Genomic DNA, 23,502 nt, shown 5'->3' on the forward strand with positions numbered 1-23,502 from the left:
AAGTAAACACCTTGAAAAAAGAATTAAAAAAAAAAACCAAGAGATGATTATTGTTAGAATTAAATGAGTTACATTCAAGTGAATGAATGAAAAGTAAAGGATAAACTGGGATCATACATAAGTAGAATTTATGAATTTGAATGGAAGTTTGGCCAAATATCTCACGTCATTTATATATTTGAATAAGTAAAAGCTTCAGAGATATAAATTCAAAATATAAATTAAAAGTTGTCCTTTTGGGGCGCCTGGGTGGCTCAGTGGGTTAGGGCCTCTGCTTTCGGCTCAGGTCATGATCCCAGGGTCCTGGGATCGAGCCCCCGCATCGGGCTCTCTGCTCAGCAGGGAGCCTGCTTCCTCCTCTGTCTCTGCCTGCCTCTCTGCCTACTTGTGATCTCTGTCAAATAAATAAAAATAAATAAATAAATAAATAAAAATTGTCCTTTTGGTGAGGGCACCTGGGTGGCTCAGTAGGTTAAGTGGCTGCCTTTGGCTCAGGTCATGATCCCAGAGTGCTGGGATCGAGTCCCACTTTGGGCTCCTTGCTCGGCAGGGAGCCTGCTTCTCCCTCTGCCTCTGCCTGCCACTCTGCCTGCTTGCATTGTCCCTTTCTCTCTGACAAATAAATAAAAGTTGTCTTTTTGGAGACACATAAATTACCAGTACCATATAAAATAGCATTTATTAAGCACCTACCAGAAATCTCACTTTATAAGTTATGATGCAAAAATAATTTGACACCTATAGAAGTTGGGGTTGACTAAATCTAGACATTAAACAAATACTCAGTTAAGAATAGTATCATGGGACATATCAAGAATAACCACATTTCTAGACTAGACCAAATAGTGTAGGGTGTAGCTAGCAATTTTATTTTCCTAAATCGATTCTAGAAAGCTCTATGGAAAATATTAGGAGACATACTTAAAATAAGCAGGGACAATAAGGCAGGTTAAGAGAAACTGTCCTAAGTCCTTGGCACAGCTTGGCAGGGTCTCCAGAAGGAAGACTTGGATGATCCAACAAAGGAAGGAAACCTGAAATAAACAAAGATTGGCTAAGACCCAGAAGACAATAAGGGTGTGAAGTGTTTTAGCTTCCTGATAAAAAGCTTTAGAGCTGAGGGTGGCATTCTCTAGTATGAAGGACGGGTCAGTGTCTTCTTAGGATTTAAAAATCTTACGGAGAAAGAAAACATCTCTGTCTGGAAAGGTAAGGACTGGCCAGGTGTCACTGAAAGCAAAGTTTTCAGCATCTAATAATTTCTAAACACAGAATTCTTCAATATAGTATATTTAGATTTTCTTATGCAAACCTATTAAAGATACTGTCACAGAATTCCAAAATGGACATATTTGGGGATGCTAAGAAGAATAGTGTCATTAAAGGAAAACAACAGCAGTTATTTTTATTACTTGTCATGGCATTTATTCAGATAACATCTTGTATTTTCTAAATGTTTCCTTTTGGTTTTCCATGTCTTCCTAGCTAGATTGTAGATTGCTGGAAAGCAGACTTTCTCCCAGCACCTAAAGTAGTCCTGAATATTGTCTTATCTACATGTTTTTTATCCATCCTCTCTCCCTCTAGGCCCTGACCAATGCCCTAATTTTCTCTCATGTAGACCATTGCCACAGCCTTTTTACTGGTCTCCAAAATTTTGCAATATATCTATATCTATCTATACAAGATGGTATACAAAACAGATAATAAAAATAACTGCTACCTTTTCTCTCAAATACTCACAATTCCTTTATAGATCTCCTTCTGCCCTATCACCTAAACTTCTACATTCTTGGAATTATAACTGCCAAACTTATAAATAAATATATATATATATATATATATATATATATATCACACACACACACATCTACATTGCCAACACAGGTAGAGGTCTGGAAGAGTCAACTCTGTATGTAATGCAAGCTCTTAAGTTTTGTTTTTAAATTTAAGTAGAGCAAATAGAAGTTATAATATATATATTATAACTGCAGTAATAATATATAACTATATATATATATATAGTTATGTAATGTTTTAAGATGCCCTGAGTGGCTTGTGAGAACTGCCAGGCTTTACACATGCCCAACAGAGTGTAATGAAGCCCGACTGAAAGTGTAATATTGTTGAATAGAAAGAGCAGGAATCTTTCAGGTAAGTCAGAAAAAAGAGAGTTGGGAAAAGAAAGAATGCTTTTTAGGGAAGCAGGAAGATTTGAGAGAAAAGGGGGAAATGGGGAGGTGGGAGGAAAGGGGCAGCCCTTACGGGCACAGTGCCCTGGTGGAGAGACCGGGGACTTCATGGAGCTGAGTGTAGAAGACTTGATGGAGGGAAGAGCAGAGTCAAGATGCTGAATGTTCTTAATCCTAGGCCAGAAAGAAGAGGATCAAAGGAAATAGGAACAAAAATCCTTTTGTCGCGGGGCGGGGGGGCGGGGGGGCGGGGGGCAGGGTATGAAAATGGCTGAAAATGATGGTGGGAATATCTTACTTTTATATACTTGGAGGATAGGCAAGCCTGACTAATGATACCCCTAATCAAGGTTAGGAAAGGCGACCTACCAGAGAAAGAGATTATTTACAGCAGGGCTTCTTAAACTTCAATGCACAGTTGAATCACCTAAGGATCTTGTTAAAATGCAGATTATAATTCAGTAGGACTCCGGTGGAGCCCAAGAGTTTGCATTTCTGCAAGAGTTTGCAGCAAGCTCCCAGGGGAAGCTATGCTACTTTGAGCAGCAAGTAATTACAATATTCAACATGAGCATTTAAAACATTTTTATCGAATAAATAAACACAAATAAATAAATGCATTAGTGCTTCTAAGGTAGATATCTTCTGCGGCTTTACCAAAGACTCTAATTATGAAATTTATCTCTTTTTTACCCTTAGTTGATGGCAATGGAGACATATCTAAGATAAAAAGAGGGAATACAATGCTCAGTCCAAACCAATAATAACATATTCGAAAGCACAACCATGGTTAGATGTCTATATTAATAACAAGATAGTTACTTATGGCAACATATCTGCACACGAAAGTACCCAAAAGGACGTTCTGTGATAGAAGTGTTCTATATCTGAACTGTCCAGAATGGTAGCTACCAACCATCCATGGCAGTTAAGCCCCTAAAATGTAGCTAGTAAAACTACAGAGTAAGTTTTTAATCTTATCGAATTTAATTGATTTTAATTTAGCCACACATGGCTAGTGGCTACTGTGATCATGAGAACTAACCAGATGTTGTTGCCTCTGCAACTGATGGTATAAGGGCATTTATGTACGTGGGCATCACAGGAGGCAGCTGATAACGACTCCTCCTCCCTTTATTCCAAAGTACAGTTCTCCTGCCAAGTCATCATCCACAACAATAATGATTTGAAATAGAAAGTATATGCCACCAAGGAGCTCATCTTGGAGAAGTTATATATACTACCAAAACACACACACACACACACTCTCCGACACACACACAAGTGCATGCACACACACAAACACACATGGGTTTGTAGAGGAGAAAAATTTTAGTTTGAGCTCCAGCCACAGCCCTGCTAATGTGTGAACTTTGGCAAGTCACCTAACCTCTCTGATGGTCAGTTCCTAATTCTTTCTATAAATTGGAACTGATGATAATTCCTAGTGGGCAAGGGGGTTAGGAAGGTTAAGTTTCTAAAAGACTTTCCAAGTTTGGTAGTTGTATACAATGGCCGGGTATTACTCACTAAAAGGGAAGTCAAATGCCATATTTGAAACAAAATCCAAGGAATCATCTAGACTCCTGTTGTGGTGCATTTGTTGCATGCACACATCCTTGGAAATTTTATGTCACAGATATTTCAATCCTTCACATTTACTGTACTGGGATCTAACCTTCAAGGAACAAGCATGCCAATTCCATTTGGGAGAATGATGGTAAGGAGAAGTGCTTTATTTAGCAGTGTGGGCCTGGTAAGCATCCTCCCTGCTAAGATTATGCTGAAAATAAAGGAAATCACAGACTGCTCATTTCCCTTGTACTGGTTGTAATCTTGTGGAAACTTCCTGTAAAAGGCAGTTATAGCATTAAAAGTAAACTGATTTCACACTCACCGGATACTACCAGACCAACAATTGCAGTCCTTTGGGAGAAAAATAAAATAGCATACTTATCCTTTATACTTTGTATTAGTTTGGAAGAACAAGGAAACCCTAGCAATGGAGAAACAGACTCATGCCAGAGGCAAGGAAACTATTTAGAAACATGGTTACCATTTAGTAATTCCTCTGAGAGGCAAAGCTCATTAGCCAAGAGACTGGTTTTACACACACACACACACACGCACACACACACAGAAAGAAAGAAAAAAAAAAGATTGTTCATTAAACAAAGTACAGCATGAAAATAGAATCAATCCCCTTTGATCTAGGCACATTCTAGTTACAGTTTTAAAATTTTAAATTTTGAAATATCTGCTCAGGGGTAATGTTTAGAAACAGAAATTTGAGTATGTATTTTATGCACTGCTAGAACCTCACATGTTGGCATGATTATCTCCTCTTTTGGCTTTTCAAGTATACAAATCTCTGCTGAGAGCTTATTAGCGCAAGGGACAGCATGTGTGAAATGCTGAGCTGCTGTTGTGTTCAGGTTGCAATAACAAGCTGGAGGGGGCTCTGAATTTCCATCACCATGTCAGTCAATACAGCTTCATTTTTTTTTTTTTAAGATTTTATTTATTTATTCGACAGACAGAGATCACAAGTAGGCAGAGAGGCAGGCAGAGAGAGAGAGGAGGAAGCAGGCTCCTTGCTTAGCAGAAAGCTCGATGCGGGTCTGGATCCCAGGACCCTGGGATCATGACCTGAGCCGAAGGCAGAGGTTTTAACCCACTGAGCCACCCAGGCGCCGGCTTTTCAAGTCTTATTAGATCCAGCTTCCCTGACTGAACTATCCCTTTGGCCTGGACCTGCCTTAGCTTATGATAGATGTTGGGCCACCTTTTTTTGGGTGCTGCTGAAATCGAGATTCTTAGGTAGGGATGTGTTTGGAGATGGGATGAAAAGTAGTTGTAGGGAAAAAGGTAGAAGATTGTGAAGGGTTAAGAAGGACCAAGAACCTGGCATCGTTCTGGAAAAGCAGATTTGTCAGTTCCATTACAGATCTGTTGATCCCAATCTTGGGAGTGGGGCTAAGGAATCTGCTTTCAAGCAGTACTTCCAGCATATTAAAAAATATATATATATAATAGAAAATTTCAAATATATGAAATAATAAAGAGAATGTGCTCATTATCATTTTGTAGCCAATCTTGTTTCATCTCTATCCCTACCTACTTCTTCCCACTCCTCACCCTACTGAATTATTTTGAAACAAATCTCAGATATATCATCTATAGATATTTCAGTATGTTTTTATAGAAGATGAGGACTTAAAAAAACCATAATCATAACACTAATACTTAAAAAAAAATCCCTTATTATCATCAATCTCTAGTTGGTGTTTGCTTCCCCGATGATCTCAAATGTAAAAGTATTTGTTCAAATCAGGATCCAGATAAGGTCTCCCATATTGCCTTTGGTCATTCTGTCTCTTGTACTGGTGAAGGTACAGACACTGAGATAGAGCAGTGAGGCCTCTTGAACTTAAGGTAGCTACTGACAGTGAGTAAGACTGAAAGGCCCCTGACCCTTGAACCTGAACGTAGGACCATTTCTGATTGCTTCAGAGGAGAATTCTCTGTTCAGACCAAGATAGTTTACTAAAATGCTGGTAAGATCTTCAATAACTGGGTGAGAGGGGAGGACTAGAAATGTACCTTTAAAAAGAAGGGCACAAATGTGTCCTGAGAGGGGTACGGGGAACACTGGAGGAGAAACAGTTTGGTGATTATGTCTTGGTTATAGGACTGGGAACAATCTAAAAAGTGTGAAGTTGGGCTATTGATCATATATTGCCCCTTTCGGTAAGTAATGTGTGTGAAAGTGGCCAGCACAGTGCCTTGCACAGCACAGCCAAGATGGTTTTCAGATCTCCCAAAGCCTGTCATTGATCCTTTCCCTGATGCAGGTGAATCTCAAGCAGATGCAAACTTCTTCAAAAGAAAAGGAGGCCTTTACCAGTGACCCAACTTTCCTTGTACTTACTTAACCATAATGACTGAGAGCAATCATTTATGGATAAGGCTTGCTAAGGGCCATGTGTCTAGCAAGAGTAGTAACAGAAGAAAGCCCATAGTTATTTATTGAATGAACAAGCAAGGCTGAGTTTAACCTTCCAAGCCACTGCCACCACCTTGTCATGGAGTGTACCATCATATCCATTTTACAAAATCGAAGGAAGAGCTAGAATTTATTGATCTCTTCATCTGTTCTAAGGGTTTCACGTATATTATTAGTTCATGAATCAGCACAACAGCTCTACGAATTAGGTACTATTCTCCCCATTTTTCATGGGCAATGTTTATGTAACCTGTCTAGAACACACAAATGATAACTGATGGAACTTGATTCAAATCTGAGAAGGCAAACTGGGTAGTAGAAGTAGTAGGAAGGAGAGCAGGCCAGTACCAACATTCCCGGAACAGGGTCTTCCCAGGAACAAGATCAAAACAAAACCAAACCACCACCACCACCAACAACAACAAAACGCATGTTCAGGGGTAAAAGAGGTCACCTCTTCCAGCCACCAACACTGCCCCTTCCTCACTCTGAGTAAGGAAATGCTGCTGCCCAAGAAAGAGGCAAGAGTTACATTAAGGAAACCTCAGAAATCAGTGGGCTGGTTTTAGGGACCGCCTGAGAGTCTTAGCTCCTTTACTCCTCATTTATTAAGCAATGTGCAAAACACTACTATGTATAAAACACTGTTTAATAACAGGCCAGTGTATGCGCTCTAGAAAGCAGCAATCCTGAAACCTCCTGGAGACAGATGCCAGGTGAGGAGCGCTGGCTGGTTTGGGAGTTTTCCCCCACTTTCCTTATCCTCAGGAATTGTTTTACCCCTCAAGGTGACAGGAGCAGCATTTACTCTCAGGCCACATAAACCTGAAAATGAGAGAAAAACACCGCACACAAAACTAGACTGATAGCTAGAGAGATGCGTCAGAAACTTAGGACTCAGCCCCCAGAGCGGATGGCGTAAGGCTGACTTTCTAGGTAGAAGGGATGATAGAATTTGCAGAGGCCAAGGCCAGGGGCCGTGAGTTCTCTAGTCCCGCAGACCCTAGACTGCCGGCTGAAACCCCAGCAGGTTTCTGTGCAAAAACCTTTAAAGATGAATGCATACATTGTCCTCTAATAATGCAAAAGTGACAGCTGCCTATTCAATAATCATTCCGCCTCCGTTTAGAGCAGTTCGTGCCACAGAGGCATCTTCTGCGCTATAGTTATGCAACCTCACTCGCAGCGGGAGTTATTTCCTGTGCTTCTGGCTGCGCCAGATTCATGTTAACACGCCTACTCTGGGCTTCAATGGAAGTCGTTCTCCATTAACAACCACTCTAGCTTTCGGAGATGAATGCCCTGCACAGCATACCCCTCGCGCTTTAAGAATCCAAGGTATTAAAACTAACTCTAACACACACACAAACACACACACACACACGCACTCCCGCTGTACATGCAGCTAGGGGACTGCAGCAGTGCAACCAGAGGGACAGCAGGAGGAGCTCTCTTTGTACGGTCCCTCCCTCTAACCCCCACCAACTAAAAATGAACTCATGCCAGTTCCATTCTTCGCTCTGCAAGGAAAACACAGACACACACACACACACACACACACACGGCAAAACAGAGCAGCCTCCAACACACACACACACGCACACACGCGGCAAAACAGAGCAGCCTCCAATTTCCTCCTTGACCACCCTGTCATTCTAGCCTCCTCGTTCTAACAACCCAGATATTCCAAAGCGAGTAACGGGGTGTAACGGGGAGTAACGCGCCGCAACAATGCAACCTCCCAAGCAGCTCCCCGTGCAGCTCACACCCCCGCCCCCTTTCGCGGCGTGCCAAGAGTTTGGAGCGCGCGCACGCACACCGAACACGGTGCCTGGCGTATCCCTCCGCCTCCCTCCTCCTTTCCCCACTCTGTGGCTCGACAACGATTTGGGAAATGAAGGGAGGAGGGAACTACTTTCCTGAAACTTGCTATGCTGCACACGACTTCGAGTTGCAGTGATTCGTCCGGAGGCCGCAGCTTTTAGCCCTACTCACACGCCCTCACAGCCCGGGTACTGCGCTCGGCAACCGCACCCCGCGTCCGCTCTGGCCCCCGGGGGAGGCAGGCGGCCGGGAGAAGTCGCCAGGGACTACTTCGCCTCCTTCTCCCTTGGGCGCCCCCGGTTCGGGCAGCGGCGGCGGCGGCGGAAGGAGCGGGCGGCGTGAGCGCTTCCGCCGCCCCCCTCACGGCTCCCCTCTGGCGGGTGTGAGGAGCTGGCCCGCCGAGCTGCCGGTGGGCACCGGCTGGTGGGGGACCTGCGTCCGCTTTCCTCGCTCTCCCGCTGCCTCCCGGGACCCTGTCTCCTGAGTACGCCTGCTCTTCTCCGACCCGGGTGGGGGAGATCGGCTTGCCTGCCCTGGCCTCACACGCTCCCCGCCGCCCCCTCCTCCCCCTCCTGGAGCCGTCCCGGCTGGAGCGTGTCTGGAGGAATCCGCCGCCGCGAGGCCCCTCGCCCCGGTCCTGCTCGTGGCTGAGGACCGCCCCGGCCGCCTCTCGGCGCTAAGCGGGCAGCCGGCGGCGAGGTGGGAGATGGTGGGGTGGGCTCCGGCAGGACCGCGCCGCCGCCGCCGCCTGGAGCCTGGGCTCGGCACCCTCCCGCCGGCCCCCACCGAACGGATCTCTGCTTCCTCCTCGCCGCATCCCTGAGGGAAGCGCCGCCTCTGCTCCCGGGTTCTCCGCCCGCCGGCTCCTTCCTGGCCGGACCCCGCCGCGCTCCACCCCGGTGGCGGGAGGAGCAGCTCTCCAGTCAGCCTTCGCAGCCCCTCTGCCCTTTTTCCTTTCCACCCACCCTCCTTGGCCTCCTCGGATCCCTGGGCTGGGCGCTGAGGCGGAGGAAGAGGCTGGGGTCGCCACGGCGGAGGTTGTTGCCGCCACCCCCCTGCGGGGGTGGCCGGGGTTCCCGGCTGGGGGGGCACCGTTCCGGGTGAGGCATCCACCATGGTGAGGCCCCTGAGCCGCTGCACCCGCGCCCCCCCGGCCGCCGCTGCCTCCTGCCCCTCGGTGCTGCTGCTGCTCCTCCGCCTGCTGTTGCTCCTCCATCTCCAGATCGGATCGCGGTGAGGGAAAGATGAGCGAGGAGACGGCGACTTCTGACAACGAGTAAGCGCCTCATTGATCTTGATTAGTAGCCCCCCCCCCATCCTTCCGACCCCTCTGAGACTTGGGTGCCGGAAAGCTTGCAAGCTTGGAGAGTTCGGTGCATCTTGTTCTGGAGATAACATTTGATTTCTTTAGCCATTTAATGGCAGCCCCCCCCCCGCCCCCCTTGCGCGTTCAGTTGCTTACTTCTGGGGGAGGGTATTGAGTGTTGGGGTGGGATGACAATTGTACGCCTATGAGATGGACTAATGTGGACGGATGGTGGCGGGGTAGAAATTACTTGTTTGCCTCGAAGACCCCTGGCCTGCTCTTTTTCACTTTAGCCTACCAGTCCATATACCCTGAATATTATCCTGCTTCTTTTATAGCTATTTTACTTGGAAACTAATGTGTGGGAGCACCTCCTGCAGCAAACTGCTCTTGAATCTTAATTCGATGAGTCAGTGACTCTTAAATACCGATTAAACCTCCCCCCTCCCCCCTTTTAAACTTATGACCTGTAAGCTTCATGTAGAAAATGGAACTAGGGAAACATTTTTAGAATTTAATAACGAAGGACACCTGGAGTGTGGGAGACATTGAACTGTTACGTTTTACCTTTGCGAATGCTGGGCATGCTTTTATCAGGGGCATAGAAGAATATTGAATGTTAATTTTTATCCTTCGGCTGTATTGAGAAACACCGTTTACCTTGGTTTAACAGTATTTACATTGCCGAATGTGTTGATGACTTCATTCATTAACTTCCAGAGTGTCATGGTTTAAGTTTGTGTTTATTTGGGCGGTTCGTTTTCCAAACGAAATATGTTGCCTTTTAAATATTTTGCTTCAAGGTAACGGCTGCCTGCAAGAATAATGGTGCGGTAACAGTTTTTACGGAGACCGGATTTAATTTCGTGCAGAATATTTGCGTCCGTTCTCTTGTAATTAAGCTCAAGTTTTGTTTATCTTTGGAGGATTGGAAAGAGTTAAGAGAGTTAGGACTAGTCCTAGGATGCATTCCTTTAAATAAAGTGCATTCCTCGAGTCAGACCTTTTTCAGAGAACTTTAAAATCCAAAGCCTAGGCCTGTTTAACATAAAATAGCTTGAGAAATGCCAAACAGCGTTTCTCCTCAAACCTCCACCCCCCCCACCCCCAACACACTCTTCTGATGAGCGGGTGTGGGAGAAGGTAGATTGCTGCAGTGTCAGTGCAGTCTAGAAGCAGAAGTGGCCGCCATGTTCTCTCTCTTTTTGTGAATCGCCCTCATTTGCATAGCACACTCTTCATTCATAAAAAAATAATTAAACATCCATCACCTTGGACATCTTGAAAGGATTTTCCAGGACAAAGATTCAAAGCCTGACTGTTTGTCTTCTTATAGATTTTCGAGATCAGGAAGTAAGGAGAATTACAAGTTATAGGTTAAATTCAAAAACATACGCACACACAAACAACTACCTCTATTCTCAGAATGTTGACACAGTTATGTGGGAAATATCAGTTCGGGGAGGTGCTGGGATCACGTGATCGCCTCCATTCATAAAATACCTGGCTGTCCATTCACAGTGCAGTGCACTGTCTCACTGCCTTCCGCAGATTAGACCTACTCTGAGAGAGATCAAGAAGTATCTCAGATAACACTTAGTTAGGGGAAAAACTGCTAAAAATCCTGAACGGAAGGACGATAATTTTTACTGGTATCTTTTAAGAAAGTAGACTGGATCAAATGTCAAATTCTGTTTTAGAGATGGGAAAAGACAAATTACCATATTTAAAGTAAAATGTTAATATTTTCTCTCTGGATGCATCTAATAGAAAAATGAGGGAAGGTGAATTGACACATGCATAAAATACATTGTTTCTAAATAGACTTTTTCTAATACTTGTGGGCAGATTAAGGATGCAGGTTTTTCATTAGTGATATTGGTGGATGATACTGCTCTTACACTGAGAATCAGTAAACAATTCCCAGTACTTTTAATCCCAAAGATGTTGGGATTTGAGACACCAAAAGGCAAGTTGAGAGGGTTGCCTTTTTTTAAAACTCAAAAAAATTAAAAGTTTTTGATATAGGTCACCTTGGAGATTACCTCATTCACTGAGACCTTTAGAATTCTGTTTTTTTTTTTCACAAATTTCTCCTGCATTATTAAAAAGTTATTCCCCAGGGCTTTGTTATGTTAGTTTTGGTAGAACAGTAAAAAGTATTTTAGCATATGTATTTTTTAATGAGATGTTATGGGGACAAACTCTTGGAGGTTTTATTTAAAAAAATTTTTTTTTTAAATTTTAGGAAATGATGTGTTTATCTGGTAATCAGTTTTATTAGAGCCAACATTGTTCATTAGCTAAGCCACAAAGTGTAAACTCCTTTGGAATGTAGTTTTTATTCCAATAATTTATCTTATCTTTACTATATAAATGGTAATTTATTACTTTAATAGAGGTAATTTATTACTTATAGTTGTATATAATAAGAAACAACAAAAGATATATATATATATATGTGTGTTATGGCAGACACACTTAAAGCCTCAGCATAGTAAAATTCCCCCATAATATGGATTTTATCTGGGCCTTTCATATATATTTTTTTTTTACCTTCATTTTCCTTTTTTTAGGAGCCATAATCAGTAGGAATTTAATTACATTAGAGACTGTTCTTAACACTTAAATGTTATTCACCTGATTTCAACTTTTTAAAGACTGAAAATCACCCAATATTTTGGGAAACCAGTAATTTTTTCTAAGTAACCATTGTGGAAAAATCCAGTAAGGCCTTTAGAGGCCTCATTTTGAAATCCTCTAATACATACTATATTACTTGAAATTAGAGTTTGGTGTGGAGAGATAGCTCTCAAAAGTTGATTATGAGTGTATATTTAACCAATAATTAATGAAGGATCTATTATATGTAAGACTTTATCTTATGCAGTGCCAAATTTGGGGAAGGGTTTGTAAAAGTCTGCTTTTCTTTTCCATCCTTCAGTAATAACTGGAACTAACTTAAAGAGTCAATTAAAAAAAAAAAATCCTTCTTGCAAAAGTAGTAATTTACGATAATGTACAAAATAGTCCTTAAAGGGAGTAAGTAATAATAATTTATTTGTGTATTTGTTTCTCAGATAACAAGTCTTAACATTTGATATACTGTAATCAAACCTTTCCAGTGATGTTGATGATGAATCCTTTTTATTTATTGGCTTTTTACTATGTACCATGCACTATGATGGCTTTTTTCTGTATTATTTTATGTACATACATGTATACTTTTTTTTTAAACATTTTATTTATTTATTTGACAGAGACAAAGAGAGAGGGAACCCAAGCAACGGGAGTGGGAGAGGGAGAATCGGGGGAGTGGTGGAGATAGAAGCAGACAATGTAAGGCTAGATCCCAGGACCCTGGGATGGTGACCTGAGTGGAAGGCAGAAGGCAGATGCTTAACGAATGACTGAGCCACTCAGGCGTTCCCCCCAGAACATAGTTTTTAATGGCATAGTTTTTATGTTCAGTATATAACATACATTAGTTTTAACCAGGCTACTATCGTTGGATATTCTGTTATTACTGAACAGTGCTGCATTTGATCCTTAGCTCTGTCATCATCCAAATCTTACTCTTTCCTTAAGATAGTCTAGGAATGGAGTTAAAGAAGATGTAAATTTTAAGTTTTTTCTGCTATATTGCTCTCTAGAAAGGAAAAATTCACATGACAGTGCTTATGTCTTGAAATATGTGTCCAGTTCTCTTTGAAAACATTTTTGCCAAATTTAAAGGTGGAAATGAAATCCTTTTCCTATTTTTAAAATGCCCTGGGTGGTAAAATAAAATTGATTTAAAAAAACCCAAAACTAAAACAAAACAAAACAAAAAAACCCCCAAACCCCAAAACTTGTTAGGTTTTGGGCAACCAGACTGTTTTTAAATATCATGTTATGAATAGAATTAAAGTGATCATACAAAAGGCTTTTGCAGATAATTTACATAACTTTTAACTAGTTTCTATGTAGTATGGTATAACATAAAGAGCATTGGACTTGGAATTGGGAGATCCCTTTCTGTCTTAGCTGTCACTAATTATTCTGTGATTCTGGACAAGTGCAGCATCTGTGGGTCTCAGTTTGCTCATTTCATTTGAGCAATTTGAACTAAGCATCATTAGAGGTCCTTCTTGTACCAAATTACCCTGAAATAATTTAGTGATAGACAAACATATGTATTTGTTAATGATTTTTTTGATTAATTTTATTATGTTGTTTTTGACATATTTAAGCAAATGAAAGTCTTCCAGTAGAGATCTGGTAGGATACTGAAGTAAAAGCATGAATTTTGAAGGGCCGAGGTAAAAAATTTGGAGACAATTAGTACATTCATAATCTTTTTTTTTTTTTTTTTTTTTAAGATTTTTATTTATTTGTTTGACAGATCACAAGTAGGGAGAGAGGCAGGCAGAGAGAGAGAGAGGAGGAAGCAGGCTCCCCACTGAGCAGAGAGCCCGACTCGGGGCTCGATCCCAGGACCCTGGCTGGGATCATGACCTGAGCCGAAGGCAGAGGCTTTAACCCACTGAGCCACCCAGGTGCCCCCATTCATAATCTTTTAAGACTTTATTATTTTGGGCTATTAAGCCACATGTCTTTGATAATGTATATACCTCACATGTAGAGAACTTTGTACTGGTTTTTTTTTTTTTTTTTTTTTTTTCTTTTAAAAACTATGGCCCCTGGATGAATAAGTGAGCAAAAGACTATTGGGCTTAAACCAACTTGAGTAGTTCTAAAAGGAATATACTACTTTTAGTAGTTCTAAAAGGAATATATTCTAAAAGGAATAACAAGAGACCAGCTCTCTCATGCTTTACTTACTGGCTAAGAAGTGTCAAAAGTCTTTTCATTTGGTTATTCATATTAATCATATTAACCTAAGACTAAGGGATAATTTTACACGTAATTAGTTTAAGAAGTTAACTCAGATAATGAGTTTTTTCATTCTTTGATAGTTAGATTTAATTCACTATTTATGACAAGTTTTATGTCTGAGCTGCATCTCATTTTATTTTATTTTAAAGATTTTATTTATTTATTTGACAGAGATCACAAGTAGACAGAGGCAGGCAGAGAGAGAGAGGAGGAAGCAGGCTCCCTGACCAGCAGAGAGCCCCATGCGGGGCTCGATCCCTGGACCCTGGGATCATGACCTGAGCCAGAGGCACAGGCTTTAACCCACTGAGCCACTCAGGCGCCCCTGCATCTCATTTTAGACAGCCAAAGTCATTACAGATCCCTGAGATGTTTTTATGGCACTCAGTATGGTTTGAGATGAAAAAGAGCTCTTCATATATTTTTGTTTAAATGTAGTTCATTATTTTTGTTAAAACATAGTTCATTAGTAATGGATTTTAGACCGAGTTATTAAATTGCTTCAGACATAGGGTTCTTAGAATTAAGAGTGTTTTTGCTAATCTCTAATTGAAATTTGTTTACATTCATAATTGACAGAATTTCCAACAAACCATAGCAGCATTAGAGATACTTGTGAGAGCAGTTAGTTTCCTAGGGCTGCTGTAATGTAAAAAAGTACCACAAAATGGATAGCTTAAAATAACAGAAATCCATTGTTTCAATTTTGGAGGCTGAAAGTCGAATATCAAGGTGTTGGCAGGGCCACGTTCCTATTAAACCAGTAGGGGAATCCTTCCTTATTCTAGCTTTTGGTGGTTGATGGCAGTCTGGCATTTTTTGGCTTGCAGCTGCCTGATTGCATTTCCTGCCTTCATCATCACATGATGTTCTGCCTGTGTGTCTCTGTGTCTTCAAGTGGCCATGTGATACCAGTCTTATTGGATTAGGAGCCGCCTCTACTCCAGTATGACCCCCTCTAAATAAATTACACTTGTAGTGACCTTATTTCCAAGTAAGGTCATGTTCTGAGGTAGAGGGTTTGAACACAACATATATTTTTTTAGAGGGATACTATTCAACCTGTAACACCAATAAGTCAGATTTTTTTCCTTATGGTTCAGTTGCTGTTCATTTGTTACAGATTTATTGAAATATAGTGCTTTGAGTCATTGTAGGGACGGCTTGCAGGGTCATTCAGAAGAACATGTGACTCTTCATCTCAGGGTTGTGAGTTTAAGCCCCCTTTTGGGTATAAAGCTTACTTAAAAATAAATAAATAAATAAATAAATAAATGGAGTTACAGTTATTAAACCATTGGTAGAGCTTATGTGTATCTTAATAAAGCATGGCTATTGCTGTGTCAAAATTAAAAATATTTTGATAGCTATTTCAGTATAATTGATTCTTTTGTAATCCTATGTATTTTGTTTTAGGCCTTTAATATTATTCTGAGAAGGGGGCCATAGCCTTCAGTCAGTCAAAGAAGACTTGACACAAAAGGTTAAAATCTTCTGCTATAGACAAGAGGCTGAACTCAAAGATAGAGTTTATAAAATTGGAAGATTAAGAAACATGAATAGTTAAAGGAACAAGTCCAACGTAACAGCTCATAGTTCCAAAACAGATCATGGAGGAGAGGAAATACTCAGAGATAATGGCTGAGAATTTTCAAGAAGTAGCAAATCAAACCCAATTCAGTGAACTAAATACGAAACAAAGCTTCATAGTCAGACTGGGTTTATCTTGAGACTGCATTAATGGATCAACATAAGAAAATTGATGTATTTTTATCACATATAAAGATTAAGGAAGAGAAATAATACAGTCTTAAATGCCAGAAGTGCAGTGTTGTCATTCAGTCTCTGTTCATAATATGGAACTAAATGTTTATAATTTATAGATTTATAGTATATGTTCATAAATGTAGATTTATAGTACTTTTCTACTTCCTAGAATTTTAGACTTTATATATATATATATATATATATATATATATATTTATTTATTTATTTTAGATTTTATTTATTTATTTAACAGAGATCACAAATAGGCAGAGAGGCAGGCAAAGAGAGAAGAGGAAGCAGGCTCCCCGCTCAGCAGAGAGTCCGATGGTGGGGCTTGATCCCAGGACCCTGGGATCATGACCTGAGCCAAAGGCAGAAGTTTTAACCCACTGAGCCACCCAGGCACCCCTAGATTTAATATTTCTCATTTAAAAAGATGGTATTGGGTTTGGTCAACTTTAGGATAGCTTTTAGTATAAGAGTTGTGGCATAAAGTCACCAAACTTTTTTTGTTGTTGTGAATTACATTGACTTTGTGAGTTTGGAGTTAGGGGTCAGTTTTGGGTTTGCACTCTTAATGAAATGTAAAAGCATTTCAGAATTTTGGTTGCTTGAATTATGGATTTTTTTAGTTTTTTTCAGGACAGATACCATTAGTAACTTTCTCTTCAAGAATTTCAGTGCAGTGACATTTGAGTGGCTTCTAGGTACTTCCACTTTTCCTTAGCCCTGGAGATACAAAGATAGGTAAAACCTGATAACTGCTTTCACTATCCAGCAAGGGAACTAGATCCTTCTGAAATGTGATGTGTGTTCTGTATATGAAGTTCTTCAAGGCTTAAGGAGAAAGTGATTATTCCTGGCTGCGGATGGCAGTGTGGGAGTTGTGTGAAGGAAGGCTTCAGTAAAGGTCAAATTTTAGGAGCTGGCCAGAGATAAGGATGATGGAAAGGGAAGGGCATTTCAAGAAAGGAGGGGAAAATAAAACAAGAACAAGCATGAAATGGGAAATGAAAAGTTAGGAGAAAAGTAATAATTTTTTGGATATACTTATTTGCAGGAGTGGTGGGGGAGAACATTATGTAAAAAACTAATGATGTACTGTACTTTGGTTAATTGAATTTAAAAAAAAAAAAAGACTGTTGGAGGCGTTTGTGAGAAGTCTAGATTTATGCTTAAGTTTTGTCAGCAACCTTGGGGCAAGGGTGATGGCTAGCCCTGGAGCATGACCCCCACAAGATGAATGTGAAAGAAGCTGCTGAAATTCAGTTTTTGTTTTCTCTTCTTCTGCGCCCCCCCTCTTCTCCTATCCTACCCTCTCCTGTCTTGTCATGTCCTTAGTAGGCTCCATACCCAGGCAGGAGCCCAGTATGGGGCTCAAACTCACCACCTTGAGATCTAGACCTGAGCCAGTGGGGCACCTCGATGGCTGAGAGGGTTAAGTGTCTGGGGCTCAGGTCATGATCCCAGGGTCCTGGGGTCCAGCCCTACATCCTCCCTACATCAGCTCTCTGGAGCCTGCTTCTCCCTCTCCTCCCTTGGCCTGCTCCTCCCCGTTTGTGTTTGTGCTTGTGCTTGTGCTTGTGATTATGCATGCGTTCTCACTCTCTGTCAAAAAAAAAAAAAAAAAAAAAAAAAAAACAACCCAAAAAACAAAACCTGAGCTGAGATCAAGAGTAGGGTGCTCAACCAACTGAGCCACACAGGTGCCCCGAAAGTCAGTCGGTCTTGACAAGATGAAAAAATTTATTTTAATTGGTCAGCGATGATATTTTTGAACAGGGTCCTCATTAATCCTTCAGACAGTGCACTGAGTTCAGAGAAAAGTTGTTCTTTGAGCTACCCTTCCTCACCCCCAACTGCAAGTCGTAGGTCAGTAAGGATACTTAATGAGAAGTACCAGCTTAAGTCTTTTCATGTAGGCAGTGCAGAACTACTCATTTAAGTGAGGCAGCGATTCCAGATTTGTGTAAAAAGCTGAATGCTGGGATTCATTTGGGCAGTTGATTGGAGGGAGAAGATGAACTACAGTTGATGAGGAAGATGTCATAACCAAGTCAGAACAGCAGGAAATAGTGCATTTGAAACTGTTGAGGATAAGTTTGTGGGGCAGTTCAGATGGCCAGATGATTACTTGACTGGATGTGAAGGGATGAGTAGGAAGAGTGTGGGATGACTTCAGCATTTTAAATTTGGGCCTCTTGATGCTTTTAAATGAAGTGGAAAGAGGCAGAGGTTTTTATTGGGAAAACATCTCAGTTTTGGCCTTTTAAAACTTGCCTACCTCTAAGCATCAAGGTAGAAGATGTCTCATAAGGTGTATTAAATATAGGTTTGGTATTCCAAAGAAGGTTGAGAGGGTAGAGTTAGAGGTGATGTCTTTGACATATGTAATAGTTGAACCAGGGGTAAATTGCCCAAGAAGAATATTTTAGTAGTGGGAAGATGAATGGTGAGAAACAGCAATGTTTTTAAGAGACAAAAGACAGAAAATTCTTTTTTTTTTTCTTTTTTAAAAGATTTTATTTATTTATTTGAGAGAGGAAAAGAGAGCCTGAAAGGGGAGAAGCAGACTCCCCAAGGAGGTAGGAGATGTAGGACTTGATCCTGGAACTCCAGGATCATGACCTGAGTCGAAGGCAGTGGCTTAACCAACTGAGCCACCCTGGCATCCCAAGATAGAAAATGCTTGATAGGTAGGAGAGTTTGGAGGAAGAGTATTAAAGACAAAATAGGAAGTAATGAAGTAGAGACAGAAAAGAGTACGGCTATACACATTCAGGGGAAAATTGGGAGTTGAGATTATTGTTGAGGTGATGCAAGAAAGAGAAAAAACATTTACAGAAGGCTTGGGTAAAAGGTAGAACAAAGTCTAGGAAAGAGAAGTCTCTCAGACTTTGTTATTGTTTGTCATATGCTGTGCTAGATTTAATCCTAATGACCCATGTGAGCTAAGTATTATCCATAGTTTACAGAGGAGATAACTGAGACTTAAGAGTGGTTTAGTAACTTGCCCACAGCCACAAAAGGGAGTAAGTGGTAGAACTGAGATCCAAATGCATTGTGTTTGTACCATACCGTATGCCAGTATGTATGCCAGTCAGACTTGATTTTAAAGAAAAAAGTGAGGTTGGAGTGATACATAGACACAAAGAACTGACGGCTGTTTTAAGGGACTGGAAGTTTTGGTAAAGTTAAAGAGCATGTAGAAATGGGAAAAATTGAAAAATAGATATTGATCAGAAAAGATAGACTCCAGAGTAATGATAGATGAGAGAATATTAAGGTAGAAAAGGTTGTTGCAATAGAGGAGCCAGGATCTGCTAGGATATTTATAGAAAAAGGTTAATATTGGGGTGCCTGGGTGGCTCAGTGGGTTAAAGCCTCTGCCTTCGCCTCAGGTCATGATCTCAGGGTCCTGGGATTGAGCCCCACATCAGGCTCTCTGCTCAGCAGGGAGCCTGCTTCCCTCTCTCTCTCTCTCTCTCTGCCTGCCTCTCTGCCTACTTGTGATCTCTGTCAAATAAATAAGTAAATAAATCTTTTAAAAAAAAAAAAGAAAAAGGTTAATATGGCTGTTTAAGTTGTTAGGTTGGGTGGTATCAGGAGTTGAGGTGGAAAGGAATCTTGAGGCAGCACCAATGTGTTTAATGTGTGTGTGGATTGAGTGACTTAGAGTGCAAGTATGAATGCTGACGTCTGCTTCTACTATTTGAAGAGACTGGAATAAAGGTTTTAGAATTGGAGGTTGAAGATGGAGGGTGCCAGTGGAAGGAGGGCAAGAGAGGGAAAGGTTTAGCTGTGGGAAGAGTTGAGAGTATTGGAAATGATAGGATCTCATGTAGTAAGGGTCTTATCCTGAATAAGGACGTTGGGAACTAGGGATGTTGGGAGTTAGAGAAAGGAAGATAGACATGTGAATAAATTAACCAGATTTGGATTTTAATGAGAGAACGTTAAGGTTTTCTGAGAGGCTAACCAAGATATTGACTGATACTGTAGGGTTTTATCCAGATACCTTATACTGTCTTTGGGAGAAGGTTTTGTATTTTTGTAATCAGAAAGTCCTTTTCAAAACAAAATTCACTAAAATTACAATTTTGTGATTAACTTGGGTCCTGCAGTTACTGGTGACTGCCTCATTAAGACTTTGGCAAATCACATAACATGTCTTTGTGCTTGATTCTCCATCTGTAAAACCAGGATAATATGTCACTACTTCAAGGGATGTTAAAGTAAACCTCCTCCTCCCCCCAACATTTTTTTTGATTAGAGATAAGAGGATATTAAAAAGAACTTCTAGTTCTTGAGAAGAAAGGTACTATGTTCATGAAATAATCAGTGCTCAATTTCATTTAGCCTAAGGTAGGGTTACTTTTAAAAAGGGATTACTGGGGCGCCTGAGTGGCTCAGTGGGTTAAAGCCTGTGCCTTCCACTTGGGTCATGATCCCAGGATCCTGGGATCAAGCCCCAGAGCCCCAGGCTCTGCTCAGCAGGGAGCCTGCTTCCTCCTATCTCTCTGCCTACTTGTGATCTCTGTCTGTCAAATCAATAAATAAAATCTTAAAAAATATATATATAATTTTTTCCAGGAGGAAACAATTTTTCCAGGAGGTCAATAATCCTTTTTTATTTTTTTTTTAAGATTTTATTTATTGATTTGACAGAGATCACAAGTAGGCAGAGAGGCAGACAGAGAGGAAAGGAAACAGGCTTCCTGCTCTGAATTTAGTCTGTTAAGTTTAATTTGGGCAGCTAAAGGTCTGTAAACATAATGTTCTTTTTAGTCACCAACAACATTGGCAGAGAGCCCAATGTGGGGTTCGATCCCAGGACCCTGAGATCATGACCTGAGCCAAAGACAGAGGCTTTAACCCACTGAGCCACCCAGGCACCCTGAAAAATTGTATTTCAAATTAAATGTTAAAGAAGGAGCTTTTTGAAAGAACTTAAAATCTAAAAATTCCAACAAGCAAAAAATAACAAATCTATGTTGTGAGTATTTTCTTTTATGTTCTGATCAAAAAATGAGAGAAGAGGTAGCTAGATTAGTTAACTAGTGTTGGCCAAGATATAAGGCAAAGACCTGACTCCAGCCAGTTTTTTATTTGATACTTAATACAACTAATTACATAAGGAGTATATTTCTAGAGCTTATTAATTAAAGCAATTTTTAATACATGAGTATATTTTGGAAGTATAAATAGCTTTGACATCTCTCTGTCCATTTCAGTGGAAAAAGTTCTCCTTCTCAGAAAAATAGCATCCCATGGAAGATATAAAATCTACTTTTGTGAGAGAGAAGGTAGAGAGGAAGATTTTTTCGGCTTATTAAAGATGTAGACATTTACTTTTTTGCAGCTATAATCAAACTTAAGATTTCTACCTAATACGTGAGATGGGCTAAATCTGTTAGCAGTTTATTGCTCTGAATTTAGTCTGTTAAGTTTAATTTGGGCAGCTAAAGGTCTGTAAACATAATGTTCTTTTTAGTCACCAACAACTAAAGCAAAAATCTGTTTATATTTTCATGTAGCCTTATTAGCTTATTAATCTGAAACTAATTTATTAATAAAAATAGTTGCTTTAGATACATAATTACTGAAACTTGATTTAGAAAGGAATTTGAAGGTGTCTATGAATCAAACTCTTAAATGAACATAAATCAGGAACTTAAAAATATGATGAAAATTTTATGTACTTTTTCTCTTGAGAATTATTTAATCCAAAAACCCAAACTTCATTAACTTAGTAAAAGTTGAGAACATATACCAGATAACTTTAATAAGTATAAGTATATCAAATTAAGGTATTCTTCAACTCCCTATTTTGAACACTTTAAAAAGGGAAGAGAGAGGGGCGCCTGGTTGGCTCAGTGGGTTAAGCCGCTGCCTTCGGCTCAGGTCATGATCTCAGGGTCCTGGGATCGAGCCCTGCATCGGGCTCTCTGCTTGGCTGGGAGCCTGCTTCCCTCTCTCTCTCTCTCTCTCTGCCTGCGTCTGCCTACTTGTGATCTCTCTGTCAAATAAATGAATAAAATCTTAAAAAAAAAAAGTAGTTTGACTTATGATTACTGGATAACTTTGAGTCCCATTTTTGCATTTATCCTGTCTCAAATAGATTTAACTAGATAGTAGGAAGAAAATAGTGAAACTGAGCTGAATCCTTGTAATTGACTAGTATGGTCTGAATATTCATCTTCCTGGGAGTCCATGTTTACATCCTAACCCTCAAAGATGATATTAGGAGGTGGGGCCTTTGGCAGGAGCTTACATCTTTTTTTTTTTTTTTTTTTTTTTTTTTTTTATTTGACGTAGAGAGAGAGATCACAAGTAGGCAGAGAGGCAGGCAGAGACAGGGGGGGAGCAGGCTCCCTGCCCAGCAGAGAGCCTGGTGCAGCGCTGGATCCCAGGACCCTGGGATCATGACCTGAGCCGAAGGCAGAGGCCCAACCCACTGAGCCACCCAGGAGCTTAAATCTTGAGCTTGGAGCCCTTGTGCCTTCCCAGTTCCAAGACTCCATAGAGAGGCTTTGGAGAGATCCTAGCCCCTTCTGCCATGTCAGGGCCCAAGCAAAAAGGCTTCCGCTATGAACTAGGAAGAAGACCCTGAGCCGACTATGCTGGCGCCTTATCTAGGACTTCCCAGGCTCCAGAACTCTTAAGCAAATTTCTCTTGTTTGTAAGCTATCCAGTCTGTGGAGTTTCGTTGTAGAAGCCTGAATGGACTAAGATACTGACTTTTCTTTGTTTGGGTGAGGACAAGGAACAAGAATTACCTCAAAGAATGAAGGAAAGAAAAAAAAAAGCACAATTTTCAGTTGCTTTTAGTTTCATACATACAGTTTTTACTTGTTTTAACAGTATATGTACAAATGTTTATTCATTTTCACCTAATATACTAAGAATTTTTATACTTATGCATAGTTTTTTTAGTAATATAATTTTAATGTTTGTAATATTTCATCTAGTTGTACTGTATGTTTACACAGCCATTATCTTATTCATGAAAACTTGGTTTCCAACTCTTTGCCTTAATAAGTAAATAACATTGTAATGAGCTATTTTTTTTTTACATGTAATTGCTTTTTTCTTTTCAATTAATTTTTTAGGATGAATTTACAGGAGAGCAATAAATATGTCAAAGAATATTAAGTTTTTAAAAATTTTGTTATGAATTGCTGCTTCCAAAAATTCACATTTTTTTTAGTTTTGTAGATTATTTATAAATGAAATTCATTCTCCGACTTCTTAGATTCCATTTTTTTTTAGTATCTTGCAGTTTTTTTATATAGCTCCCAGCCCATAATTAAGTGACAGCTAATATTTGAGTGATTACCAGCATCATCTTAAAATTATCTTGTGGATTTAGTCTTCAACAGCAACTATTTCAACATTGTTATAATTACTGTGCTTCCATTTACAAAGATGAGGAAATGGAGGCTTAGCAAAAAGTTAAAGAACTTGACAAAGATTATATAGCTGGTAAAGACTCCAGAGCATGTACCCCTGAAACAGGCTTTTAAACT

The 23,502-nt window shown here is 40.4% G+C and overlaps 1 protein-coding gene across 1 annotated transcript in view; it reads left to right on the forward strand.

The window, feature by feature from the left end:
- Positions 1-8,116: 8,116 nt before the first annotated feature.
- Positions 8,117-23,502, forward strand: part of SPRED1 (sprouty related EVH1 domain containing 1) — a 113,511-nt gene continuing 98,125 nt past the window's right edge. The window contains exon 1 of the mRNA XM_059181123.1: positions 8,117-9,298. Within this exon, the coding sequence (XP_059037106.1) occupies positions 9,267-9,298 (32 nt within the window). The 5' untranslated portion in view covers positions 8,117-9,266. The remainder of the gene's footprint in view (positions 9,299-23,502) is intronic.

This window comes from Mustela lutreola, chromosome 7, assembly GCF_030435805.1.
Source record: "Mustela lutreola isolate mMusLut2 chromosome 7, mMusLut2.pri, whole genome shotgun sequence".
Lineage (NCBI taxonomy): Eukaryota > Metazoa > Chordata > Mammalia > Carnivora > Mustelidae > Mustela > Mustela lutreola.